The sequence below is a fragment of the Strongylocentrotus purpuratus genome, unplaced genomic scaffold (assembly GCF_000002235.5).
Source record: "Strongylocentrotus purpuratus isolate Spur 01 unplaced genomic scaffold, Spur_5.0 spur5_scaffold_17, whole genome shotgun sequence".
NCBI lineage: Eukaryota > Metazoa > Echinodermata > Echinoidea > Camarodonta > Strongylocentrotidae > Strongylocentrotus > Strongylocentrotus purpuratus.
Window position 1 is genome coordinate 3721371 of NW_022145602.1, and position 22569 is coordinate 3743939.

Here is a 22569-nt window from a genome sequence, read left to right on the forward strand (position 1 = left end):
TGGTTAATAATTTTTTGGGGCGTCTGATTTCATTTCAAAACACCTGCAGTCAATGCGGGATGGGGTTGCAGCCTCTCTTTCCCCGAAAATTTAAAAATTACCAATATGCATTTTTTATATCTTATCTCGTATATTTTGGTGACAAATAACACTTTCACAACATACATAATTATGCTCAAATTTCCGCTCGCCAAATTATGAAACCAGGAAATAGATATTGGAGCAAGAGGCTTCAGCTCCCATTGATGGAAATGTCAAAAAAATTGCGCGCGAGCATAACTTGAAAACGGGTAATGTTAATATCGGACAAGAGACGTGACGTGAGCATGTCCCCTTTCAAAAATTGTGCCCGATTGTAGGTACCAGTAAGTACAGTGCTTCTAATATGACCTTGTCAGTATTGGTAAGTTGAAATAACGGTATGCGCGATTTTCGATTTTCCGGCCCCCCCCCCCCCCTATTGGAAAATCCTGGATCCGCGCCTGCGCCCCCATCACAAATTAACAAGAACAGCCATGATTAGATATTAACAGTGTCAGTGAGTAAATATACTATCAACTAACGTAATATTAGGCTGTACTGCATGTAGACAATAATTTTGTAGATTACAGACATAGAATTATGTAGATAAAACAGATATAAAAGAAACTCACGATATATCCCACGTGAAGCTGAAATACTGCTGTCTACTGCTTCTCGCGCCTTTAGTGGATATGTCCTCACAGTACAGCAGCCGAGCTGGCTTCGCATGCGATTAGTACTATACCTCGTTCCCCCGGAAGAAATCGACTGAAATCATCTATCCGCCGATACGTATAATTATGGTCGTATTTATATCACATATTTATATCGCATGCGTACCCTATAACACTGAGTGGGGGCGGGGCGGGATAAAATGACCGAAACATGTCATGAAAAGTCATTTGGGGAGGAATAAGGTATGCAACGATAAAGAGAATGATTTTCGAAGTTTGATGGTATGTTCTCCAAGTGTACACTCTTAATATGAATGAAAATATCGGTAAATACTTATTTCGATTTTTTTTTTTTCTTCTTAGGAATTCTGAGGAATAGCTGTACGTCACTGGTAGATGATGACTCGTTAGTTAGTCCCAAAACACTTATTTCCATGAAATGTTTTGTTTACTCGCGCTTTAATAGTTTCGCTTTATTTGTTGTATTCACCCCCTGGGTGTTGGTTTCGTCATAACTCTTTTAAGGCTGCCTATATAATTATCATCACCTTTTTATACATTTGTTTACGTATCGACAACGAAAGGGACCGTGAAAATGAGTTGGATACAATGAATGAACTACTGTAGTCCGACCGACTTGGCTTAACGTCTTTAGGGAGTGATTACTAGATGGCCATTTTCTTAATAAAATTTTTAATTGCTCAAAATCGTCTTAAATTTTTTTTTCATACGTTTCAGGCCATTATAAGCATTTCATAAAAAATCGCGCAAAACACGCATTTTTGCGCGGTTCGTTCGTCACGGCCGAACGAAAAATAATTACCCCTCAATTTTTGTTGACAGGATATTCCTCATATTTTTCTGAACAATTTGATACCATGTTCATCTCTTTATCACTATTAATAACGGAAGGAGCGTCCGTTAAAGATAAATATCCGTGCGTGCTAGCTCATGTATTACATAGTGAAAACATGCCTATAAAAAGTACATCGGATGAATAAGGACTGCCATTTTTTTTCTTCATATTTAGATAGAGTATGAGTCGGAGAAATGATTTCATGTCTCATTTGGCCATAAAGTATATTTTTACATAATCATATTGGAACGTAGTCCAGCCTCTGTACCGTTTTCGTTTAGCGCACCCAATCAGCTGATAAAATAACACACCCTCAACGTTGAAAGTAGACCTAGCCATTCCTCTAAATCTGGACCTCGAATACGTTCGTGTGGTAGGAAATTTGGGGATTGCGCGATCAGTGGAGAGACCGCGATGTGTGTGGGGGATAAAAAGAACGAACGGACTGAATCTGGACTAATTGGAAGGGAGCGAGTCTTGAATCTGGAAGTACACACAGTACAGTGAAACTCATAAGAAAAGACGGCTTGAGGGAGGGAGATAATTATGCGATTAACAGCTGGTGGTCTCTCTCTGTACAAGTTTCATATTAGTACAGGTTGCGAGGAGCAGTTTTCAAGAGCAACCAAAAATTGTGGTTTATACAAATGTGCTTAGGTGACTTTAAGTTCTGACAGTGATTGAAAGTAAATTTCAACGGATTCCAACAAAACACACTATGAATGATCAGGATTACTAATAAATGATATGTTTCACACGATTCTGGTAGAAAATGTATAGGGGCTGAGGAATGAGCATAAAATTAAAAGGAAATCAAGGTATATAGGTCCAACACCATTGTGTTTAACACAAAGTCACTATGTGCAAATGAAATTTGTGGTTTTTATTGAAGATGACTTCCAGCAACTTTTTGTGAGTTTGTTTTTATTTTACTGGCTCAACTCCGGTTTTTGATATGCAAACACCCGACAATTTTGAAAAATGGGCTTTACTTGGAAAAAAAAAATCCGCCATAATGACGGGTATGGGTTTCGAGGCTTGATCACACACCCGTCAAAACCAATCTGAGTACCATCTACTGTTGTTTATTTAATTGTCACATGTCTATGAAAAAATTGTTATTTCAATTGTCACTTTACAAATGCAGATTATTGCTGGGAATCAATCAGCCGGTCTAAAACGGGAAAACACGTCAGCGATTGATGCCGATATATCGTTACCGACGGCTCCGATCACATTTCAGCCTTCTACGAGTGCAGTATCCGTAACAAATCATGGTGACCGATCGTCAAAAATATGATTTGCCGCGAAGCATGAAGGACCAAAATAATGCTTTGTTACTCCACTAATGGAGTATTCAGCTTACCCGTTTACACTAAGTACGACAGAGACGCTATCCAGAGGGCTACACAAGGCCAGAGTGACAACGAGCTATATGGTCGAAATACCGGTATGGCTGCATCGGCGCGTCCAACGTCGGGGGCGTGTTACGTTTCATGAGGTATCGCGGCAACCGACGGAGAGCGAACCCATGGTCTTTAGCGGGAAGGATTATTGGAAATGGACGCTCACTGAAGTATCTACCTTCGATTGCTCGCGGTTATGAAATGGAGCCGGTGGCTAGGGCAAAGTACGCCGAGTATCAGCGGATAAAAGGTCATCAAGATGTCGATGTGAAGGAGTGTGGAATGTTCTTCCATCCACGGAAGTCTTTCCTGGAGGCGTCACCAGATGGGCTAGTGAGCTGCAGCTGCTGTGGTGGTGGCCTCGTCGAAATCAAATGCCCCAGTACTGCCCCGACTGAAAAGCCCGCAACGAGAAGTTCCTGAGAAGGGACAATGGAGGGAAGTTTCATCTGAAGAGGAACCATCCGTACTATGACCAGATCCAGGCCCAACTCGCCGTGACAGGACGGTCCTGGTGCGACTTCTTTGTCTACAAAGACAGCGGGGTGTTCCTCGAGAGGATCGAACGGGATCCACAATGGCAAAGATCTTTCCTGATGGACATGGACATATTTTTCTGGAGATTCATTGTTCCCGTCCTGGTGAGCCGAGCAATCAAGAACAACCAGGGAGCGGTCCATCCACCGTACGGCTGCCCCTACTGCGGGGAACCAAGCCACCGTGTTCCTTTTTGTTGGTACTGGTTCCCGTTGCGCTGTCGTAATTGTAAGCAGCTAGGACATAAGGCAAAAGTTTGTCCCAATTCTTAAACATTCCATTGTCATTATGATTATGTGTATGATGTTTCCAAAGATATGAAAAGAAGTTCCAACCTGTATTCCAACTCTTGTATACATGTATAGTCACGGTTTTTGTAACAAACGAATGTTCACCAGTAGTTTATTCATCAGATTTGTCTCTGCCTTATATTATTGTGTAAAATGACTATTCCTGCATGTGACGGTGTGGTGAAGACTGAAGAGTAGTGTTACGACTTACGACTTTGTCGCCGCTTCGGTTAAGAGAGTGTAAATGACGACGTTATTCTTTCAGACGACTGAAGGCATGATTGATGTTGGATACGAAGCCAAACTGCCAATGGCCATAGTACATCATGTGACCACTTAATCCCCCAGCCCTGACACTGCACCCGCGCGGGTTTCTGGTTCAAATCCAAAATCTTGGAAGGTGATTCGGCGACTTCCAGATCACAATGATGCTGAACGCATAGGCATACCTGTATAAGAACACGTCTTAACCATTATACAAAATACTGTGCATGTATCGGATCAAATTTTCCTTTCATTGGTTGCTTATCTTACATGTTTTCTTCGACGACATAATTCTTTCCGTTCATTTTTGTGCTTGAAATATTGTGGATAGTTACAGCTCAAATGCTGTATAAGAACACTTAGCCATGATACTGCGCAATAATGGGAGCATGATTTCCTTTCATTTGATCCTTATCTAAGATGTTTTCTTCGACGATAATGTTATTCTTTCAAATGAATTAAATGATTCAAATGATTTTATTTCTCATACAAAACATAATACAAGAATAATTATATCACAACAAATATGCAATGAAACGACAAATATAATGGAAATGCACCAGAAAAGAGGAACTAACTTGAAGCAGAGCTTGTTAGTTTCTCAGATGCTGTTTTACCATAAAACATGACCAAAGTATGTTTAGAAATCAGTAAATAGACAAATATGTAGCTAAGAAATTCTGTTCATTCTCCGTTTGAAATATAACCAGATTCTTAGATGGTCATTCTTCAATTGTTGATTTCTTTTATAAAGGAATGAGAGAAAAGATGACATTGTGCTATTTTTCAGAGGACTCTTCCGTCATCAGAATTACGAAGAGGAGTGCTTTTTGTTTGTTTGTATTTTTTCCTCGTGTTCATTAATGTTTTAAGCTATTTAAGCTATATTATTTTTAGTTGCGTGGCGTGCTCTCGTGAAGACCACAGCAGCGCTTTACAGCGCCACCTGAAGTTGACGGATGATAAGCTTGGGTGCCGCAAATGGCAGGAACATAGCTTACATATTTTCCTATGTTTTTTTAAAGTGAGAGCGTACCTCGAACATCCAGTGTGCCTCAATAATCTCAGTTACAGACCTTTTATTTCTTTTATACCCACCGCCCCCCCCCCCAACCCCGGGATAATGACTTTGTAAATATACCACTACTGTTATAATGTGCAGGCCTACCACTTCGTTAGTATTATCCAGTCCATCTGGGCCTGATCATCATGGGTAAGAAAAATGTAATAACATACTAATTGTTGTGAAACTTGCTGTATCATTTCGTGATGTTTCCATTTTTACTGTGAATAAAGCTAATAAAGTACATGTATCTAGTTGTATTCGACACAAGCAAGCACAAAGTTATGTTTCATTATTTGTATTGTGATGCCTATGATTATAACTCCAGTGCTTATGGATTAGGAGTTTACGATAAATATCCGCCCGCCGACTGATTCGACAGCGTTAGCCGGCATTGGCTCCCAGTGAAACAGGATGATTCCAGTAGGCCTATACTACAAGCCTATGGGGAATAGTCAAAGGGTAAAATGTTACATTCACATTTACATAAAAGGTTTTTAAGAGCAGAACTCATCAGGCGTTTTAGAGGGTTATGTATTAAAAGGAACGGGGGGGGGGGGTACATAATGCTCCAAGAATTTGTTGACAAGTCGAAAAAAAGGTTATAAGGATTTGTGGGTTCATTTTCTCAACACCATCTGACACTTAAAACAAATATTACAAAAATAAAAAGACAAAACAAATTATGCCAATGGCTGACCTAAAAAAGGTGACCTTACCCCCCCCCCCCCCCCCCCCCCCCACCCTCAACGGAACAAAATGTAAAATTTTTAAATTTCGAGACTAAAAAAAAAAAAGTGTCCTCTTACTCCCGCCCCCCTGACCTGAAGAATGTATTAACTATTGCCTTGCTTGCTTGTCATAATTTTTTTTATCGGAATGGAGTACCCCCCCCCCTTACCCCTTCAAAATAAAAATAAATAAATCATGGATTGGCCCGACCATGGCCCGCGCTCGCATATCGTTTTAACACAACTGTTTAGCCATTTTGGAGAAGAAATTACTAGAAGTGCTCTGGTGAAAGAGTCTAAGTCATCAGCGCACACCGCTTACAATCACCATCAGCAATATAGTACATGTGCAAGCACCTACACCCAGGGAAGGGAAGATAATAGAAAAGGGAAAACAAGAAAAAACATACGAAGAATGGAGAGGATATTGAGAAGGAAAAGCAAATAAATACATAACGGACGAGAAGAGGATACATTTATATGGACAAACAAAGAAATACATGACGAAAAAGAAGAGGATGGATTGAAGGAGAACGGAGACATAACGAAACAGAAGAGAATAGATTGAAGGAAAAACAAAGAAATACATGACGAAAGAAAAGAGGATATAGATTGAAGGAAAAACAGATTAGGACATAATAACGAAAGATAAGAGCATAGATTGTAGGAGAAACAAAGACATAACGAAAGAGAAGAAGATAGATCGAAGGAAAAGCAAAGAAATAAATCACGAAAGAGAAGAGGATAGATTAAAGCTAGCTTGCTCTCCAATTAATTAGGGCTTCAATTAATTAGGGCTTCAAACACCTACAATCAGATGCGGCGATTTCTTTTCATGACCGGGGGACGAAATGCGAGGGATGAGGGAACATATTGAGCAAGGGGACCAGTGGCGTAATGAGCAAAAACGTTGGGGAGAGGGGGGGGGAGGGGTGTGGGGAGCTAAAGCTCAGGGGTTTTAGGCATTTAACTACGATTAGATGAGCAGTCAGGGTTTTAGGCATTTAATAACGGTCAGATGAGCATATTTTGATACCTTATTTGTGCTACTCAGTAGCACAAATAAGGTATCAAAATATGCCAGTCTGGCAGGTCACTAATTGGAGCGAGGTCCAGAGGGCAGAGCCCCCGGAAGCTCAAGGATTTTAGGCATTTAATAACGGCCAGATGAGCATCCAGGGGCCCGCCTTAGGGCCCTTCGTGGGGGTACAGCCCCCGGAAGCTCATGGGAAAATAATGCCATTTTAGCAACATTTATAAATCACTGGTATCAAATTAGAAATAAACCATTTACAAAATGTATTGGGGGTGGTTACTGCCCCCCCCCCCCATCAGTAAGCAAGTGGAAGGGGCGGAGGTGACGGAAGTGACTATCCCCCCCCCCCATATAGAGTTATAATATAAGTCTTATTATATAGCTCTATGCTACCCCCTCACAGGTTTTTGAAGTTTTGTTGTATAACAAAATTGCATTCTTTAGCAAAACTACAGTATAAAAACAAGCAATAAACTTTTTTCACACTTCACTTTTACTTTGCCGGTATCTATAGTGTGAAGTCCGAAGGGTTGTAAATATTTATTAGGTAAATTTTAGTAAGTAGGCAGGAAGGGAGTTCTTAACAGAGCAAACTGAACATTCATTTTTGGAGCACTGATCTATTTCTATAACTCTTAATCTTGTAAACATACTGTGCTTACGATGCCAACAGAATACATATTTTCTACAATATTTACTTGTAAATTTTGAAGGATATTATGCGAAGGATCTAGGAGCGCACGTAGCGACCGAGCAAGAAGTTGCCGTTTGTATATAGATGAACTTGAAATAATAAGTAGCCTTGAAAGTGTCGCAATCATGTGTGAGTGAGCTTGAAGTTTAATGGTGTATGTATTTTTGAGACTATATAGCCTTTACACTGTTTCATTTGTGAGATATATCTCCAATCAAATCAAACTGAGTTATGTTATCGAACAACTTAACAATAACATTTTTCTATTCTCCTAAACTTGAAAATTGCATTACAATGTGAATTCATTGTCAGTGAAAATGTAATACAATATACAACAATGGGCAAAGAATTGTTTCCAGACCAATGATTTAAGTGGGAAGAAATTACATTTTATATTGAAACTGTTGTGGTTTGTATATACATGAACTTTAAATAATAAGCAGCCTTGAAAATGTCACAATATATCATTTGTGAGTGAGCTTGAAGTTTAATGGTGTAGGTTTGTTTGAGACTATATAGCCTTAACACTGTTTCATAGATTATCTCCAATCAAATCAAACTGAATGGTGTTATCGAACAACTTAACATTATCAATCTGGCTTAAAGTGACTCGGTAACATTTATGAAGGTTGATGAACTGAACTGCGTAATTTTTGTATGAAATGTTACTTATTATATTCCTTCTACTATACTAACTCTCTGACATGCAAACAAAAAAACTGAAAAAATCCACTGTGCGACACCATTTTATAGTCTCCCAACCATTTCGCCATGAAAATAAGACATACAACAGGCTTTTTAAAATGCATGCTGTGTAACAATTTGTTTAAACCTAAAATGTATTTAAATTGTAATAATAGAGTTGGGAGAATTAAGAAATCAGTCAGATCATTTTTCCCAATTATTTGTACCATTAATAATGGTCTGTTTTTACTCAAACTTTCAGATTATCTTTAATTATACATTTACATTTTGTAGCATTGAAGTCATCATTTTCTCTCATCTGAACGATGTTGCCAAGTCCCTGGCGGTGGAATTAAGTTTAATGGTGTAGGTTTGTTTGAGAACATATAGCTTTAACACTGATTCATTAATGAGATATTTCTCCAATCAAATCAAACTGAGTGATGCTATCGAACCACTTAACAATATCAACCAGGGGTCCGGGGGCAAAGCTCGGGGGTTTAGGCATTTAATTACGGTCAGATGCATGAGCATATTTTGATACCTTATTTGTGACAATGGCAGGTCACTAATATGCGTGGGGTCAAGGGGACGGAGCCTCCTAAAGCTCAGGGGTTTTAGGCATTTAATTACGGCCAGGTTAGCATCCGGGGGCTCGCCTTAGGGCCCCTTGTAGGACCCAAGGGGCGGAAACCGCGCAAGGTCAGGGATTTTAGGTATTATTTAACGGTCAGATGAGAATATTTTGATATCTCATATTATTTTGGTGACACTGGCAGGTTCTCTTCAACATACTTTTTCAAAAAAATGAGGGGCCGAGGGAGTGGGAGCTCGACCCCCTATCCACAGGCCTTGACATGTAGGCTTCCAAATCAAACATATTTTTTGCCTGACTGTAAATTTGGGAAATTTCCACAAACGCATACAAAATTATAATTTCAAAAGAGTGAGAAAAACGTTCGAATTTTATGGGGGCAATTGCCCCCAAGCCCCCATCAGTACGCTTGTGCGAGGGACGAGGGAGCATAGTGAACGAGAGGGGCGAAGGTGACGGCACTGACTACCCCTCCACAGGTTTTTGAAGTTTTGTTTTATTACAAAATTACTTTCCCTAGAAAACTATAGTATAAAACCAAACAATATACCTTTTTTTTTAGACTTCATTTTTACTTTGCTGGTAATTAGTGTGCAGTCCGAAGGGTTGTTAAAGGGAACCAAAACCTTCATACTAAGTTACTTTTATTGTAAAGTTTAGGATATTTGAAAATATCAGTGAAAATTTGAACAAAATCGGGCAAGGAATAAGGAAGTTAGAGCTTTTTTAAAATGACTAGTCACTAGAGGGCGGTATTCAATTTGATGACATCATCTGTGAACAACTCTCCATGCCTTTTGTACATCAAATTTCATGTTTTTCCTTCCTTCTCGTGATTGAGATAATCTACTCCCCTGAAAGCAAGATATAGAATGCTAAATGATATTCTACTTCACATGTTATGAAGTCGGATCAAGAACACAAATAAATACGAAGAAAACGAAAAAAATTGTGAAATTTTATGTACAAAAGTGACTAGTCATTTCAAAAAGCTTCCTTATTCCTTGCCCGATTTTGTTCAAATTTTCACTAATATTTTTTAAATATCTTAAACTTTACAATAAAAGTAACCTAATATGAAGGTTTTGGTTCCCTTTAATATCAGTTTAGTAGGTAAATTTTAGTATCAGCAGGGAGCTTGGGCATGGATGGGATTTCTATTTTCCACCGTAGGCCTCTGATATCGCAGTGCATGGGAGTTGAAACACTTTGTTGTATCACTCTAAAAACTGAAATGTTAAATGTCAATTTAAAAGGGCCGAGGAGTGACCACTCTTTCAAAATGTCAAGTTGTTTCTTTTAACCTGCTAGATTCAACCTTTATAGTGTTGGATCCAGCATGTTCAAAGTGTTAATCTACCATTTTGAAAGAGTGGTCACTCCTCGGCCCTTTTAAATGGTGATTTAACATTTCAGTTTCGGAGTGAAAAGAGCAAGTGGAATATTCATTTTTGAAGCACTGATCTCTTTCTATAACTCTTAATCATGTAAACATACAGTTTAAGCTGTGCTTTCATGATACCAATTGAATACAGATTTTCCACAATATTTACTTGTATGTTTTGAACATATTATGCGAGTGATGCTCAGATTTGTTGCATTTTTATTAGTCTAGGCTGTTTTCTCTTGAGCCTCCAGAGCTTATAAGTGTGTTTCAGTCTTTAGTCAGTATTTGCTATACATAATTATTTTTGTTTGCAGTTTATCGAATTTCCGCCCCTGTCTAATCGCAGCCGCTGCTAACTACACGCCTCTTCTTCAATAATGTACAGCTTCAGCAATCCAAAAAATACCGCGAAGAGTAATGTTAGACTCTGTCTCCAGCTGTCATTCGCACAGTATTTTGACTGAGCTGGCTAAACACTTTTGTAAAAAAAAAAAATATGCTCGGCCCGCGCAGGCTAGATCACTGGGAAATCCCCCACCCGAATACAAGGACGTTACACACTTCCAATATACAATGCAACACAAGTGTTCATGTGTAAATGGCCATTGATTTGATAATTATCAAAACACTTATAAAAAAAGTGTTGAATTTCCCTATTGGGAAAGAATAGTCGATGGCCTCCAGTGGCCTACATTATTATTCGCACTACGTATCGTAGAGTTCGTGGCCCGCTTTACTTCGTGCATTGTAATATCCATTCTATTATATTTCCACCCCGGCAAAACTCAATTCAGCCTGTTCTTCAGCAAGTCGACTGCTCTCCTTATTATAAAGTAGAACATGAATGGATAAAGAAAAACGTTTCAGTCAATGCATGCATGTCCATACAAACGTGTGTATACATGGCAAATGATTAATTGAAAATTGGAGCCGCGAAGCGAAGGTTTTTTATTCTTAAATTAAGGGTGCCGTGACTATTTTTTTGTTTTTTTGTTGAAAACATTGATCTAGTATATAGCCTAAAAACTGGTGCCCCCCCCCCCTAATGACCGAGCTCACATTACGCCACTGATTGGAATAATTGCCTTGAAAAATAACATATTCGACAACAAAGGTGAATTTTATAGAGGTCTCAAGTTCGAGTTGAACACTAAGCAAATTGTATCCCACTACAATACAATGTACTGTATGTCTTATGTCGCGCGCGCAGCTAGCATGCACCCTAAAAAGCAAGAAGGAACTCATAAATTAAAGTGCAGTGCAAAATTTTACAAGTGCAGAACGTGTCGCGCGTTGCTCTAGCTCCTTGTTGGTTGCTTAACAATTATTCCTTGAAAAGTAAAACCAAATTCAATTCCACAATTCACAATTGTATATCCTTTTCTTCTTCTTCTGGAATTATCCGTTTCATCGTGTCTAATTGGAGTTTAACAAGTGGAATAAACTAGTTTTGTTATACTTCTAGTGCGTGCAAAGTCCTGGCCTTTTCACAATCGGAGAAACAGACCGGAGCAGATGACCTAGACTAAGTCTTACACGTAAGTACTAAAGTAGATCTAGATCTATCATCTTAGGTCTAAATTTTAGAGGCTATATGCATCTACTATCAACAATCCATCCCACTAAATATAACGTTAGAGGTAAATTTCAAAACAAGTGACCCCGGCACTTTGTCAGAATCCAAAAATGCACGTTCTTTAACATTGGCCTAGATCTAGTCTAGCCTACTAGGTAGCCTGTGCCCGATTAGAGGCTACTAGTACTATTAGTAGGCTTAGATCTTCTGTACATCGAACATCTCACTCAGATCTAAATCTAGAACAATGTAGAGGTCTAAAGACCAGGGGTGGTATTCTGAACATCATTGTATCCCTGTGTTATCTCTTGAAGGACCGCCTCTAGGCTCTAGGCCTATCTTATCTTTGACCACTGCGCGGATCCAGGATTTCTTAGGGGGGGGGGGGCCAAATTTGAAATTATGCGAGCCAAATATTGGTAGACCTCTACGTAATGATGACACCGGCAGTGGCAAAAACGTTTGGGGGGGGGGGGGGGTGGGGGTAGACAACAAATATCCCCATCACCCCCACTCTTACATGGAGGCCGCGCTCGCGCTTAACGTTTCTCGGCGGGGTCAAGAGGTGAAGCCCCCAGAGGCTCGGGGGTTTTAATACATTAAATTACCGTCAGATGAGCATATTTTGATACCTTATTTGTGACACTTGCAGGTCACAAATTGACGTGGGGTCCAGGAGGCGAAGCCCCGGAAGCTCAGGGGTTTTGGGCAATAAATTACGGTCAGATGAGCATATTTTGATACCCTGGCCTGATAGGACACAAATTGGCGTTGGGTCCAGGGGGCAGAGCCCCCAGAAGATCAGGGGTTTTATACATTAAATTATCGTCAGATGAGCATATTTTGATACCTTATTTGTGACACTGGCAGGTCACGAATTGGCGTGGGGTCCAGGGGGCTGAAGCTCAGGGGTTCGGGGCAATAAATTACGGTCAGATGAGCATATTTTGATACCTTAGTTGTGACACTGGCAGGACACAAATTGGTGTTGGATCCAGGGGGCGGAGCCCTCAGAAGCTCAGGGGTTATATACATCAAATTATCATCAGATGAACATAATTTTATCCCAATTTTATACCTTATTTGTGACACTTGCAGGTCACGAATCGGCGTGGGGTCCAGGAGGCGGAGCCCCCAGAGGCTCAGGGGTTTTAGGCATTTAATTACGGTCAGATGAGCATATTTTGATACCTTATTTGTAGCACTGGTAAGTCACTAATTGGTGTGGTGTCCAGGGTCCACCTTCTGTCATGCTGGTCCACTCCTGCAGTTTTAGTCCTCTCCAGTTCTTGACATTCGCTTCCCAGTTGATTCTGGTTTCCCTCTCGGTCTAGTTCCTTCCACTTCCCGCCAACACATCCTGTAAGAGGCTTTGGTGCCTTTTATTAACATGACCAAAGTATTTGACTTTTCTTTCCTTAACTAAGCCTACATTTGGTCAGTGCAATTTGTTTGCGCCTTGCACGCCATGTGCAATATCTCTTTTTTGAGTTTCATTCGTTTCCAGGTTATTTTCAGTAATAAGGACCGCTATTCATAAGGATCAATAAGGACCTACATTTTGTGCGTGCAGTTGAAGGACCGCTATTCATAACACGAAAGGGGTCACCAGTTTATGTTATGATATTTTGTTTTGTATTGCTTTAAGAAAATAAGCAGCAAACGCGAGTTAAGAACTCGGCTGAAGGCCTATATTTTGATCCCCATTGAATTGTCAAAGTAGAAATCATGTGAACTCGGATTATTATGTAAATGTCATATTCGGACATTTCATATATTAAAGGTGATAGTCTACGCTGAAGAATGTTTACATTGCCATGGAATGATTGGTTTGTAATCGAGTATAACACATTGACCGTGCTATTATTATTTCTACTATTATTATTATTAATAATTATTAATTATTAATTATTGGTAAGCGCTTTATAAGTAACGTTTTTATTATTATTATTATTATTAATTATTATTATTGATATTTTTATTATGACTATCATTATCGTTATAATGTTATGTAATACATGTTTCACTCCTCGCTCCCTTCAGTCATTCACCTTTCCCCCACTTCCATGATTTAAAACAGAACCCCAATTATCCCTAGACAGCACCCCATTATTCCCAGTTACTGACCCCCTCAACTTTTTATTACAAACACTTGACCACCCCCAGAGAGTTATAACTTCAAGGAACCACATTCCAAGAACTCAAGCGCGTAGCCAGGATTTCATTTTAGGGGGGGGGGCGGTAGTGAGCACGCAAAGCGTGCGAATCACAGAGCGCGCGTAGCGCGCTCCCTAGGGGGGAGGGTGGAGGGAGGAGAATGAAGACGATTCGTTGGACCATTCTCGACTCTTAATCCTTATCTAAATTCAGTTTCTGTTGACGTTTCATTAGAGAAAGAAGACGATTCGCTGTTCCGTCACGGTCCTCGACTCTTAATCTTTGTTTGAATCAAGTTCGCCTGCCTCCGCGCGTAGCGCGGAAGCGCTAAAGTTTTATTAGATTATTAAAGAAAGAAGAAGGTTCGTTGTACCACATCTCGATCGACTCTTAATCCTTGTCTGAATTCAGTTCCCCTCCCCTCCCCTCCCGCGGAAGCTTTGACGTTTCATAAATTATTAGAGAAAGAAGACGATTTGTTGTACCGTTCTCGACTCTTAATCCTTATCTGAATTCAGTTTCCCCTCCCCTCCCGCGCGAAGCGCAGAAGCTTAGACGTTCCATTAAATTATTAGAGAAAGAAGACGATTCGTTGTACCGTTCTCGACTCTTAATCCTTTTCTTCGTACGTCCTCTTCCTTTCTTCTTTTTTTTTTCTCTTTTTTTTTGGGGGGGGGGGGCCGGCGTTTTTTTTTTTTTTTTTTTTTTTGGGGGGGGGGGGCGACCGCCCCCACCGCCCCCCTGGCTACGCGCCTGCAAGAACTATGACTCATAGGCCCAAACCCCAGTCACGTACATCACCACACCCCATTATCATGTAATATACCAGAGCAATCCTACTTTTGTCCAATAAGATTCCCAGATTATAACGCCCCTAGAACTATTTATGACTATATACATGTAAGTGAAGTTCCTAACTTAGAGGAGGGGGAAGACTTTCAGAGTAGAACAGAAGTTTGATACTTCAGAGTTCAGACTGTAAAATATGAGTAAAGTCAACGATTAGACTTTCTCTCGCCTTCATCTTCGAGTGGTTCTTCAATAAATGTTGTACCTTCAATATCGTTCTATCGTTTTCTTTAAGGACGACATCTAGCTCCGCTACTAAAGTTACGTCACCTAACATCGCGATGTTACAACTGCGAGCGTTTCTACTTGCCAAACACGCCAAAACACGCCAAAAGATCACACTTCGATTTGGAATGTTTTGGAATTGGCATTTCTGCCGGTAATGCGTATAGTTGCCCTTGGTAACATCGCGGTCAGGCTCCGGTTTTGGCATTTTTGGCGTGTTTGGATGACAGTGTAAATGCCCCTGTAAAACTATATAATCCGATCCCTCGCTATCAGTGTATTACATAAGAGCACACCCCACTGTTTGTTTATAGCCCCACTTTCGAGTTTCTCTCCTCACTCCCTGTTTCTATCTTGCTCTCTCTTATACGTGGGATTCCCCCTGCTTACACACAAATCTATACTCTAGCTCTCTTCTCCCCGCTCACTTGTAGCATTCATGATAAGATTGTTGTGATTTGTGAGGCACACGTACGTGGTCACTCCTTTTCCATCTTGACTTTGGGGAGAGAAGACGTATGTTGGCTCCTTTGTTTTAGGTAAGAGAAAAACTAATTTCTCACACCTTACTTTCTACCTTTGTATTTATAATTAGACTAGGCCAACAGTTACCTCTCGAGTACTTTCATGAAAGAGCAGAGTACTGTACGTACATTTGTAGAGTAATGATTAATAATATATAAAGTAGTTATTCTCTTTCTAATGAGATATATTGAATATAGAGGGAAGAGCTTTAGTTCTCTATTTATCTAGCATATATATATTCTATTATTCCTGTATCTTGACTGACAACCATTATGTATCACTATTGGAGCAAAAGGGATGTATTTGGTCTGAACACTAAAGACTAGTTCTTAGTTTGCTGACAGAGAGAAAGGAGTGATTGTTAGTGCTCCTAGTTCATGTACATGGCATGCATTGTTGCCCCTGTTTGGGAGACATCGTTACAGAGTACCTTGAATGCACTGACAAGAAAGGGAGGAGAGCTATAATCAGGGATATGTGAGTGAAACATAATTATTGAATACCGCTTTATTAGTTTGGACCTTTGTAATATTATGAGAGTTTTTAGAATCATATTATTCTAAGCACATGAAAGCACTAATCAAGTAGGATATCATTTTAGGGGGCAGTAGTGAGCGTGCGCATTCGCGCGCTCCCTGGGGGGGGGGGGGGGGGGGGTTCCCTCCCTTTGCGAAGCGCGAAAGTTTAATTTGACGTTTCATTAAATTATTAGCTAGAGAAAGAAGACGATTCGTTGTACCGTTCTCAACTCTTTTTTTTTTGGTCTGAATTCAGTTTCCCCCTTTCGCGCGGAAGCTTTGAAGTTTCATTAAATTATTAGAGTAATAAGACGATTGATTTGTTGTACCATTCTAGACTCTTAATCCTTGTCTGAATTCAGTTTCGCCCTCCCGCACGAAGCGCGAAAGCTTTGAAGTTTCATTATATTGTTGGAGACAGAAGACGATTCGTCGTACCGTTCTCGACTCTTTATCCTTGTCTGAATTTTCAATAATGTTTCTTTGTCTGCTCCATTTTCTTCCGACGTCCATTTACTTTTTTTTCTCTTCTCCCTCTCTCTCTCTTTTTTTTGGAGGGGTGTGGGTGACGATTATTATTATTATTATCATCATCATTATTATTGTTATTGTTATTATTATTATCTCTGTGTTATTTATTCAGCATTGTTGTAAATGAAGTATAAATCGATATTGCCTTACAACTTTACTACAATTACACATTTTCGAATCTGCTCGTCATCATGATCATACTGTGTATCATTAAGAACCATGCAGAAATATTTATAAATATAACAAAACAGAAAATTATATTTGACCATCGCATGTCTCATTTTTTTCAGATGAGCGGCACATAAAACGGTTCTACCACATGGACAGACACTTCAGATCCCCATCCCTCGTTTAAGTGGGTTATATCGTCCTGCTTAATTGGATATTCAAGTGAAGACAGTTAAAGGCATGACTGGGGACTTAGCTGAGAAGTAATACATCATATCTACGCAGGGTCGCAAGTTCGTCAGTACCATAACCAAGAACATGTTTCCTAATCAGAAAGCAGTTCGAAGCAAAGATCTAAATCAGAGGAGAGCACTGTCACAAAATGTAGGACAAAGCCTGAGATCTGTACATCACACACCGAGTAATCGGCAAGGAGATGGAGAAACTTACTTCCGGCCCACCATCGCTGCAGCGTCAAGGTCATCAAGAAAAGAAGCGGCACCGAAGACGTCGACAGCGCCCTCATCACAACCACCTCCTGAGGATCAGGTTAGTCACAATGAGGTATATTGCATTTATTGTATTATTTGTTTCAAGAATGTATTTCAGCTGTAAATATGTGTTCACTCGAATCTTTGTATTTATATTCATAAATTCATATTTCTAGTCCTTTTTTCATGTAAATTTGCCATTGATCATCACAAGTCAAGTTCTGTGTTTGATAATTTCATTTCATTTCATTTATGTATTTAAACACGGTAACTCTCTAAGCCTAAACGCTATAACGGATTGTCTTCTTTTTCTAATAAATTTAATGAAATTTAATCAACTTGATTCGTTTAGGGAAAGGCTGGGAATGGGGAACAATGTCACTTAATGTATATTTATTTGTTTTTGTCTTATTTTGCAGAAGAAAAATACCACTTTGAATCAACATCAGAGAATCGGAAAGCATGCAGGTCGCGAGGACAATCGCAAAGAATATCTGCGCCCTCGTCAAAACCAGGCATCACACAATACAAGCACGAACGTAACCTCTACTTCACCGCCTCCTTACTCAGATGAGCCGTCTACAGAGTCGAGAACGAATGTCCGCTACGGGCCTATCCTTCCACCTACCCCAGATAAAACAGCTAAACGGCGTTGGTCTGTCTGCGATGATATGGATGGAGAACAGCTAGATTCCATTGCCAAAGGAATGATGAGCAATGTTAGGCTTCCGAAGCAGAAAAAAGGTGTCAAGATTGCTGGGCGGCGAATAGGAAAGGCTAAGCGCAAAAGGAGAAAAAAGGAAAATGACGCTGAAGCTAGTACGAGTGAATGCCGATCTAAGACAAAGAAGTTGCCTAAGAAGGCTAAATCTGGTCACACCGAGTAAGCAGAACGGAGATGGTGAAGCTACATCTGACTTGCCTTCGCCGCAGCATCAAGGTCATCATCAAGAGAAGAAGCGGCGCCGAAGACGTCGACAGCGCCCTCTCCCCCAACCGCCTCCGGAGGGGCAGGTTCGTCGGAATGAGAAGTTGCACAAACTAGCAACAAATCCCTGTCATTTAGACCCGGCAATGGAGCACAATAAGACCGTTTATAAACAGTTTGGGGGTCATAGCACGGTGTTTACCGAACCGCAGGTGAAGATTAGGAGAAGGAGACGTTCAAACTCCGTCAAAGATCCTCAAATGGATTTTGATCACTGAATATAGTTGGAATCTTACATCCAAACATATCATTTTCAGTTGAAAACCAACTTAGCTTGGAATTGTCACTTTGTTATATCTTGTCATAATACTTTGTTGTTGTTTCTTGTTGTTATTGTAGGACATTTTACTACACTTATGAACTGTGAGGAAAATATAGGTTTTAGTCGTCATATTTCTATTGTCGTGTAAAAAAGCAATGTAAAGAACATTCTTTGATTGAATTCTTCGAATCGCTAATCAGAAGACGGCTTAAGACCAGGACAAACTTCTTTGAAACATGGAGGAGTGTTGCGAAATGGACCTTCAAAGTACTACTCAATGCAGCAAAAAGCAGTTTTTCCTTTGATTCCAGTTTTCTCATATATACATGTATTTGTATTCTCAAAAATTTGTTCGGATTTTTCGAATGTGTCTCTTAAGAGACATGGAGGATGTGTCTCTTCAGAGACACATTGGTAACGATCTTTGATTTACCTTGAAAGAAATCATGTTCGTTAAAGCTGAAATGAGATCGACTAGACGTATCATTTTGTATATAATATGGTTTAGATAAGGGTAGTAGATCTTCGAGATCTATAAAAAAAAAAAAAAAAAAAAAACGTATTTCACTTGTCTGTCTTCCTATCAAATATGGAATCGGTTTCATGGGTCGACAAGTTGGGCAGCCGCAGTTGGAAAAATATTATGATATATATACATTGTTATGTACTATGATAATAAATTCTTCATACAAGTTCACTGGACATCAATTTTTTCAATATCACACAGTGAAATATGCAACTTTTTGAACGAAAAGAGTGGAGGGACAAAATGCCCTGTAAATTATGGATATATGTACGTAACATTTTTTTTTTTTTTGGGGGGGGGGGGGGTTGGGGATTACCATTGCTTTTCATGAATTTTTTTTAGAATGATAATTCATTTCATACAACTTAATGTTATGTTGGTTTCGGTTTTTGTTTCTTTGGCGGGGACATAGACAGATCCACAGTGGCGTACGCAGGATTTTGTCAAGGGGGGGGGGGGGGGGGGGTTAACATTTTTTAAATCTGGCCGAAAATATCGCAACGACTCGGCCAGCCGCTTAAAAAATGGAAAGAAAGGCGCAGATAGAGAAAAGTGGGAATCCCTTTCTCCTTTTCTCTATCTGCGCCTTTCTTTCCGTTTGTCTTTTGTGCCTGTGTCTGTGACTCATTTTGTACATAAGGCTATTGATATAGGCATGAGCCAATATTGCTGTTGTATAAAAGATTTCAAGAACGTCTTTCAGCTGTAAATATGTGTTAACTGGAACATTTTGTATTGATATTTTGGAAGTTCATATTTCTAGTCCTTTTTCGTGTAAATTTGCCATTGTTGATCATTACAGGTCAAGTTCAATGTTGGAAAATAATGATGATTTGTTTTTAGGGAACGGCTGGAAATAGGGAAAACGCCACCTATTGTCTTTCTTTTTTTAAATGTGCTTTCAATGATTTATTCATGTAAACCATCATGTATAACCATATACACTCGTTTCAGGTATGTGATGATTCTAAAATACAAGCTGTTGTATAGAAGTTAAAAGTGTTTAATAAAATAGCTTTTAGTAAACAAGGTCGTTTTTTACTGATGGATTTCATTTCTGTGTAATTTTGTATATACCCGTCATTAAAATATGATCCTGCGAAGAACATTTGTTTGACGGAGAAGAGTGAGATGGAGATGGGGAAGGAGAGGAAATGAAAACAAAGAAAGAAGAATAATAGAAAAAGAGGAGGGTTAAATTTGGGAAGGGGTGGAGAGTGAGATAAAGAAAGCCTGTGGAGTGGAGATAAAACGACGCAAAAAGGTGATGTGAATCGCGGCCCTGCGGGGAGAATTTAAAACGGAAGACCCTCCTAATTATTTAGCTGGTTTTGATAGAAGTAGAAAAAATGAGAAAAACAGCTAGGTCAGTAAAAGTATGATCAAAATCGATTAGAAATGAAGTTTTATTTTTGAAGGAGCCATATCAATCAAACACAAATTGGCAACTCTGTGACGTATTCCGCGAGGCCCCCTCCCCTTTGCTCTGTATACCAATTTTGTTTAAATCCATATTTTCCCTTAAGACATTTTCCAATCATATATTCACCCGAAATGTTATCATTGTAAATATGTTTCTTCAAACCCCTGTATGTAACAAATCTGTCCCATCATCAATAATTCAGAAAATGAAAGTTAATGAAATTTTTTGTACAGAGCAAATTGGAGAGGAGCTCGCAAAAACGTCATGGTTTTGCCAATTTGTGTTCGGATATTGCTCAAGCATTCACTAATTTGTTTCTCTCATATTTCTGCTTTTATCAAACCAACTTAATATCAGGTTGGACGTACGTCCCCTTCAACAGGGAAAAGAAAGAGGAAAGGAAACGGAGACATCCCCCCCCCCCCAAAAAAAAAAAGAGAGAGAGAGAGGGGGGGGGGGTGGTAGGAGACGCAAGGAAATGAATGATCGAGGAGCGAGACTTGCGTTTTTAATTATTCTGGATAGTTTTACCTTTCTTTATTGCAAAACGGATAAACTCTCAAATGATGTTTGATATTTCCCCTGATCCTCTCATAATATAATGCAATAATAGGAAGTAGCAACATAAGGAATAATTGAAGGTTTTATTTATTCGTCGCAGTCGGTGGCTGAATATTCATGATTGTGAGCGATTATGAAAATTTATGAAAATAGAAAAATAAAAAAAACATGCAAGCCATGAAAATTTACATTCGGTATGCATTTGCACGTAGCCATGGGGGGGGGGGGGGGGGGGGGGTGCCCCTCAAAAATTTTCCAAGATCGGTTGAACTTTTTTTTACCTCGATCGAGTACATGAATGTGCCCCCCCCCCCCCTCCAGCATTAAACTCTGGCTACGGGCCTGTTCGGTACTAGATATTTCGATTGCGATACTCGTACGTGCATGCATTTAATCCCAAACGAGAATTCATAGCTTACATTGCAGTGGAAAATTTTCCAAATTAGCGCGCCGGAGCAAGCAAAACAAGGGTAATGAAAAAGAGTTGTGTTTTTTTTTAACACAGGTGCGGATACAGGGGGAGGGCAGCGGGCTTACCCCCCCCCCCCCCCCCCCCCGACCATTTAATTTTTTTTTTTTAATGGTGACTAGAAATTACCTTTTTTCTCCCCTGGGGGGGGGGGTGTTGAGCGAAAATTGGCCGGCACGATTTCCAAGTTTCCGGGGCAAAAAAAAATAGTGAGCACTATACAACCCCCCCCCCCCCCCCCCCCCCCCCCCCCCACCCCCCCCCCCCCCCCCCCCCCCCCCCCCCCCCCCACTCAGCAAAAATTTCGGCTGGCACGATTTCAAATTGATTTCAAATTGGGCCCCCCCCCCCCCCCATAAGAAATCTTGGATCCGCGCCTGTGTCGATCAAGTAAAATGAGATGAAAAGAATGTGGAAATGATTCTGAAATCCAGATTTTACAGCAGCCGCATCGGAAGTTTTTGACAAGGAGCTTTGTACCGGAAGGTGGCAAGGACTGCAAGTTGCTACTGTTGAATAACTTCCTTTGCATACAACACAAACTTGGATTCTACATTTACATGAAGTCGGAAACCACTTAAGATTCTTATGATTCTTTGTTAAATCTCTCTTCGATCGCTCTTCGATCGCATAAATTAAATTAAATGTTCAAGTCAACTCAAGCGAAATTCAATACCTGCGTGTATTAGATAACTTTCGGAGTAGGTCCCATATCATAGGCTATTATGATTGTGCTTGTAATGTCCCCACCGTGGTTTTTGAAGTGACTGACTGACAAGCTATAGGCTATTGAAAGTACTTGAACTTTAATTCTTGAAAGTTCGAGCTACAATGTATAAATGTTGGTATATGTAATGTAATTTCGTTCCAACATCCTTAAATCTGCAAGGTGGGAATTAATGAGTATGTGTCCCGAAAACAGAAAGGTTGATAATCGAGCAAACAATTCAGGTGACATTTTCTTGGCCTTGGTGATCACTAAACAGGAACAAAAAGAAATAGGCTAAACTTATAATTTTCCCAAGACCAAAATTAATGATGGGCTATTTAATTATCAAATTA

General features: G+C 39.8%; 1 protein-coding gene across 1 annotated transcript; it reads left to right on the top strand.

Moving 5' to 3' along the window:
- The first annotated feature begins 11716 nt into the window (after nt 1–11716).
- LOC115925003 lies at nt 11717–18165 on the top strand. The gene is made up of 3 exons (XM_030988115.1): nt 11717–11776; nt 16910–17336; nt 17698–18165. Exons 2-3 carry the CDS (start codon nt 17106–17108, stop codon nt 18163–18165), a joined length of 699 nt encoding a protein of 232 aa, XP_030843975.1. The 5' UTR covers nt 11717–11776; nt 16910–17105.
- The last annotated feature ends 4404 nt before the right edge of the window (nt 18166–22569 follow it).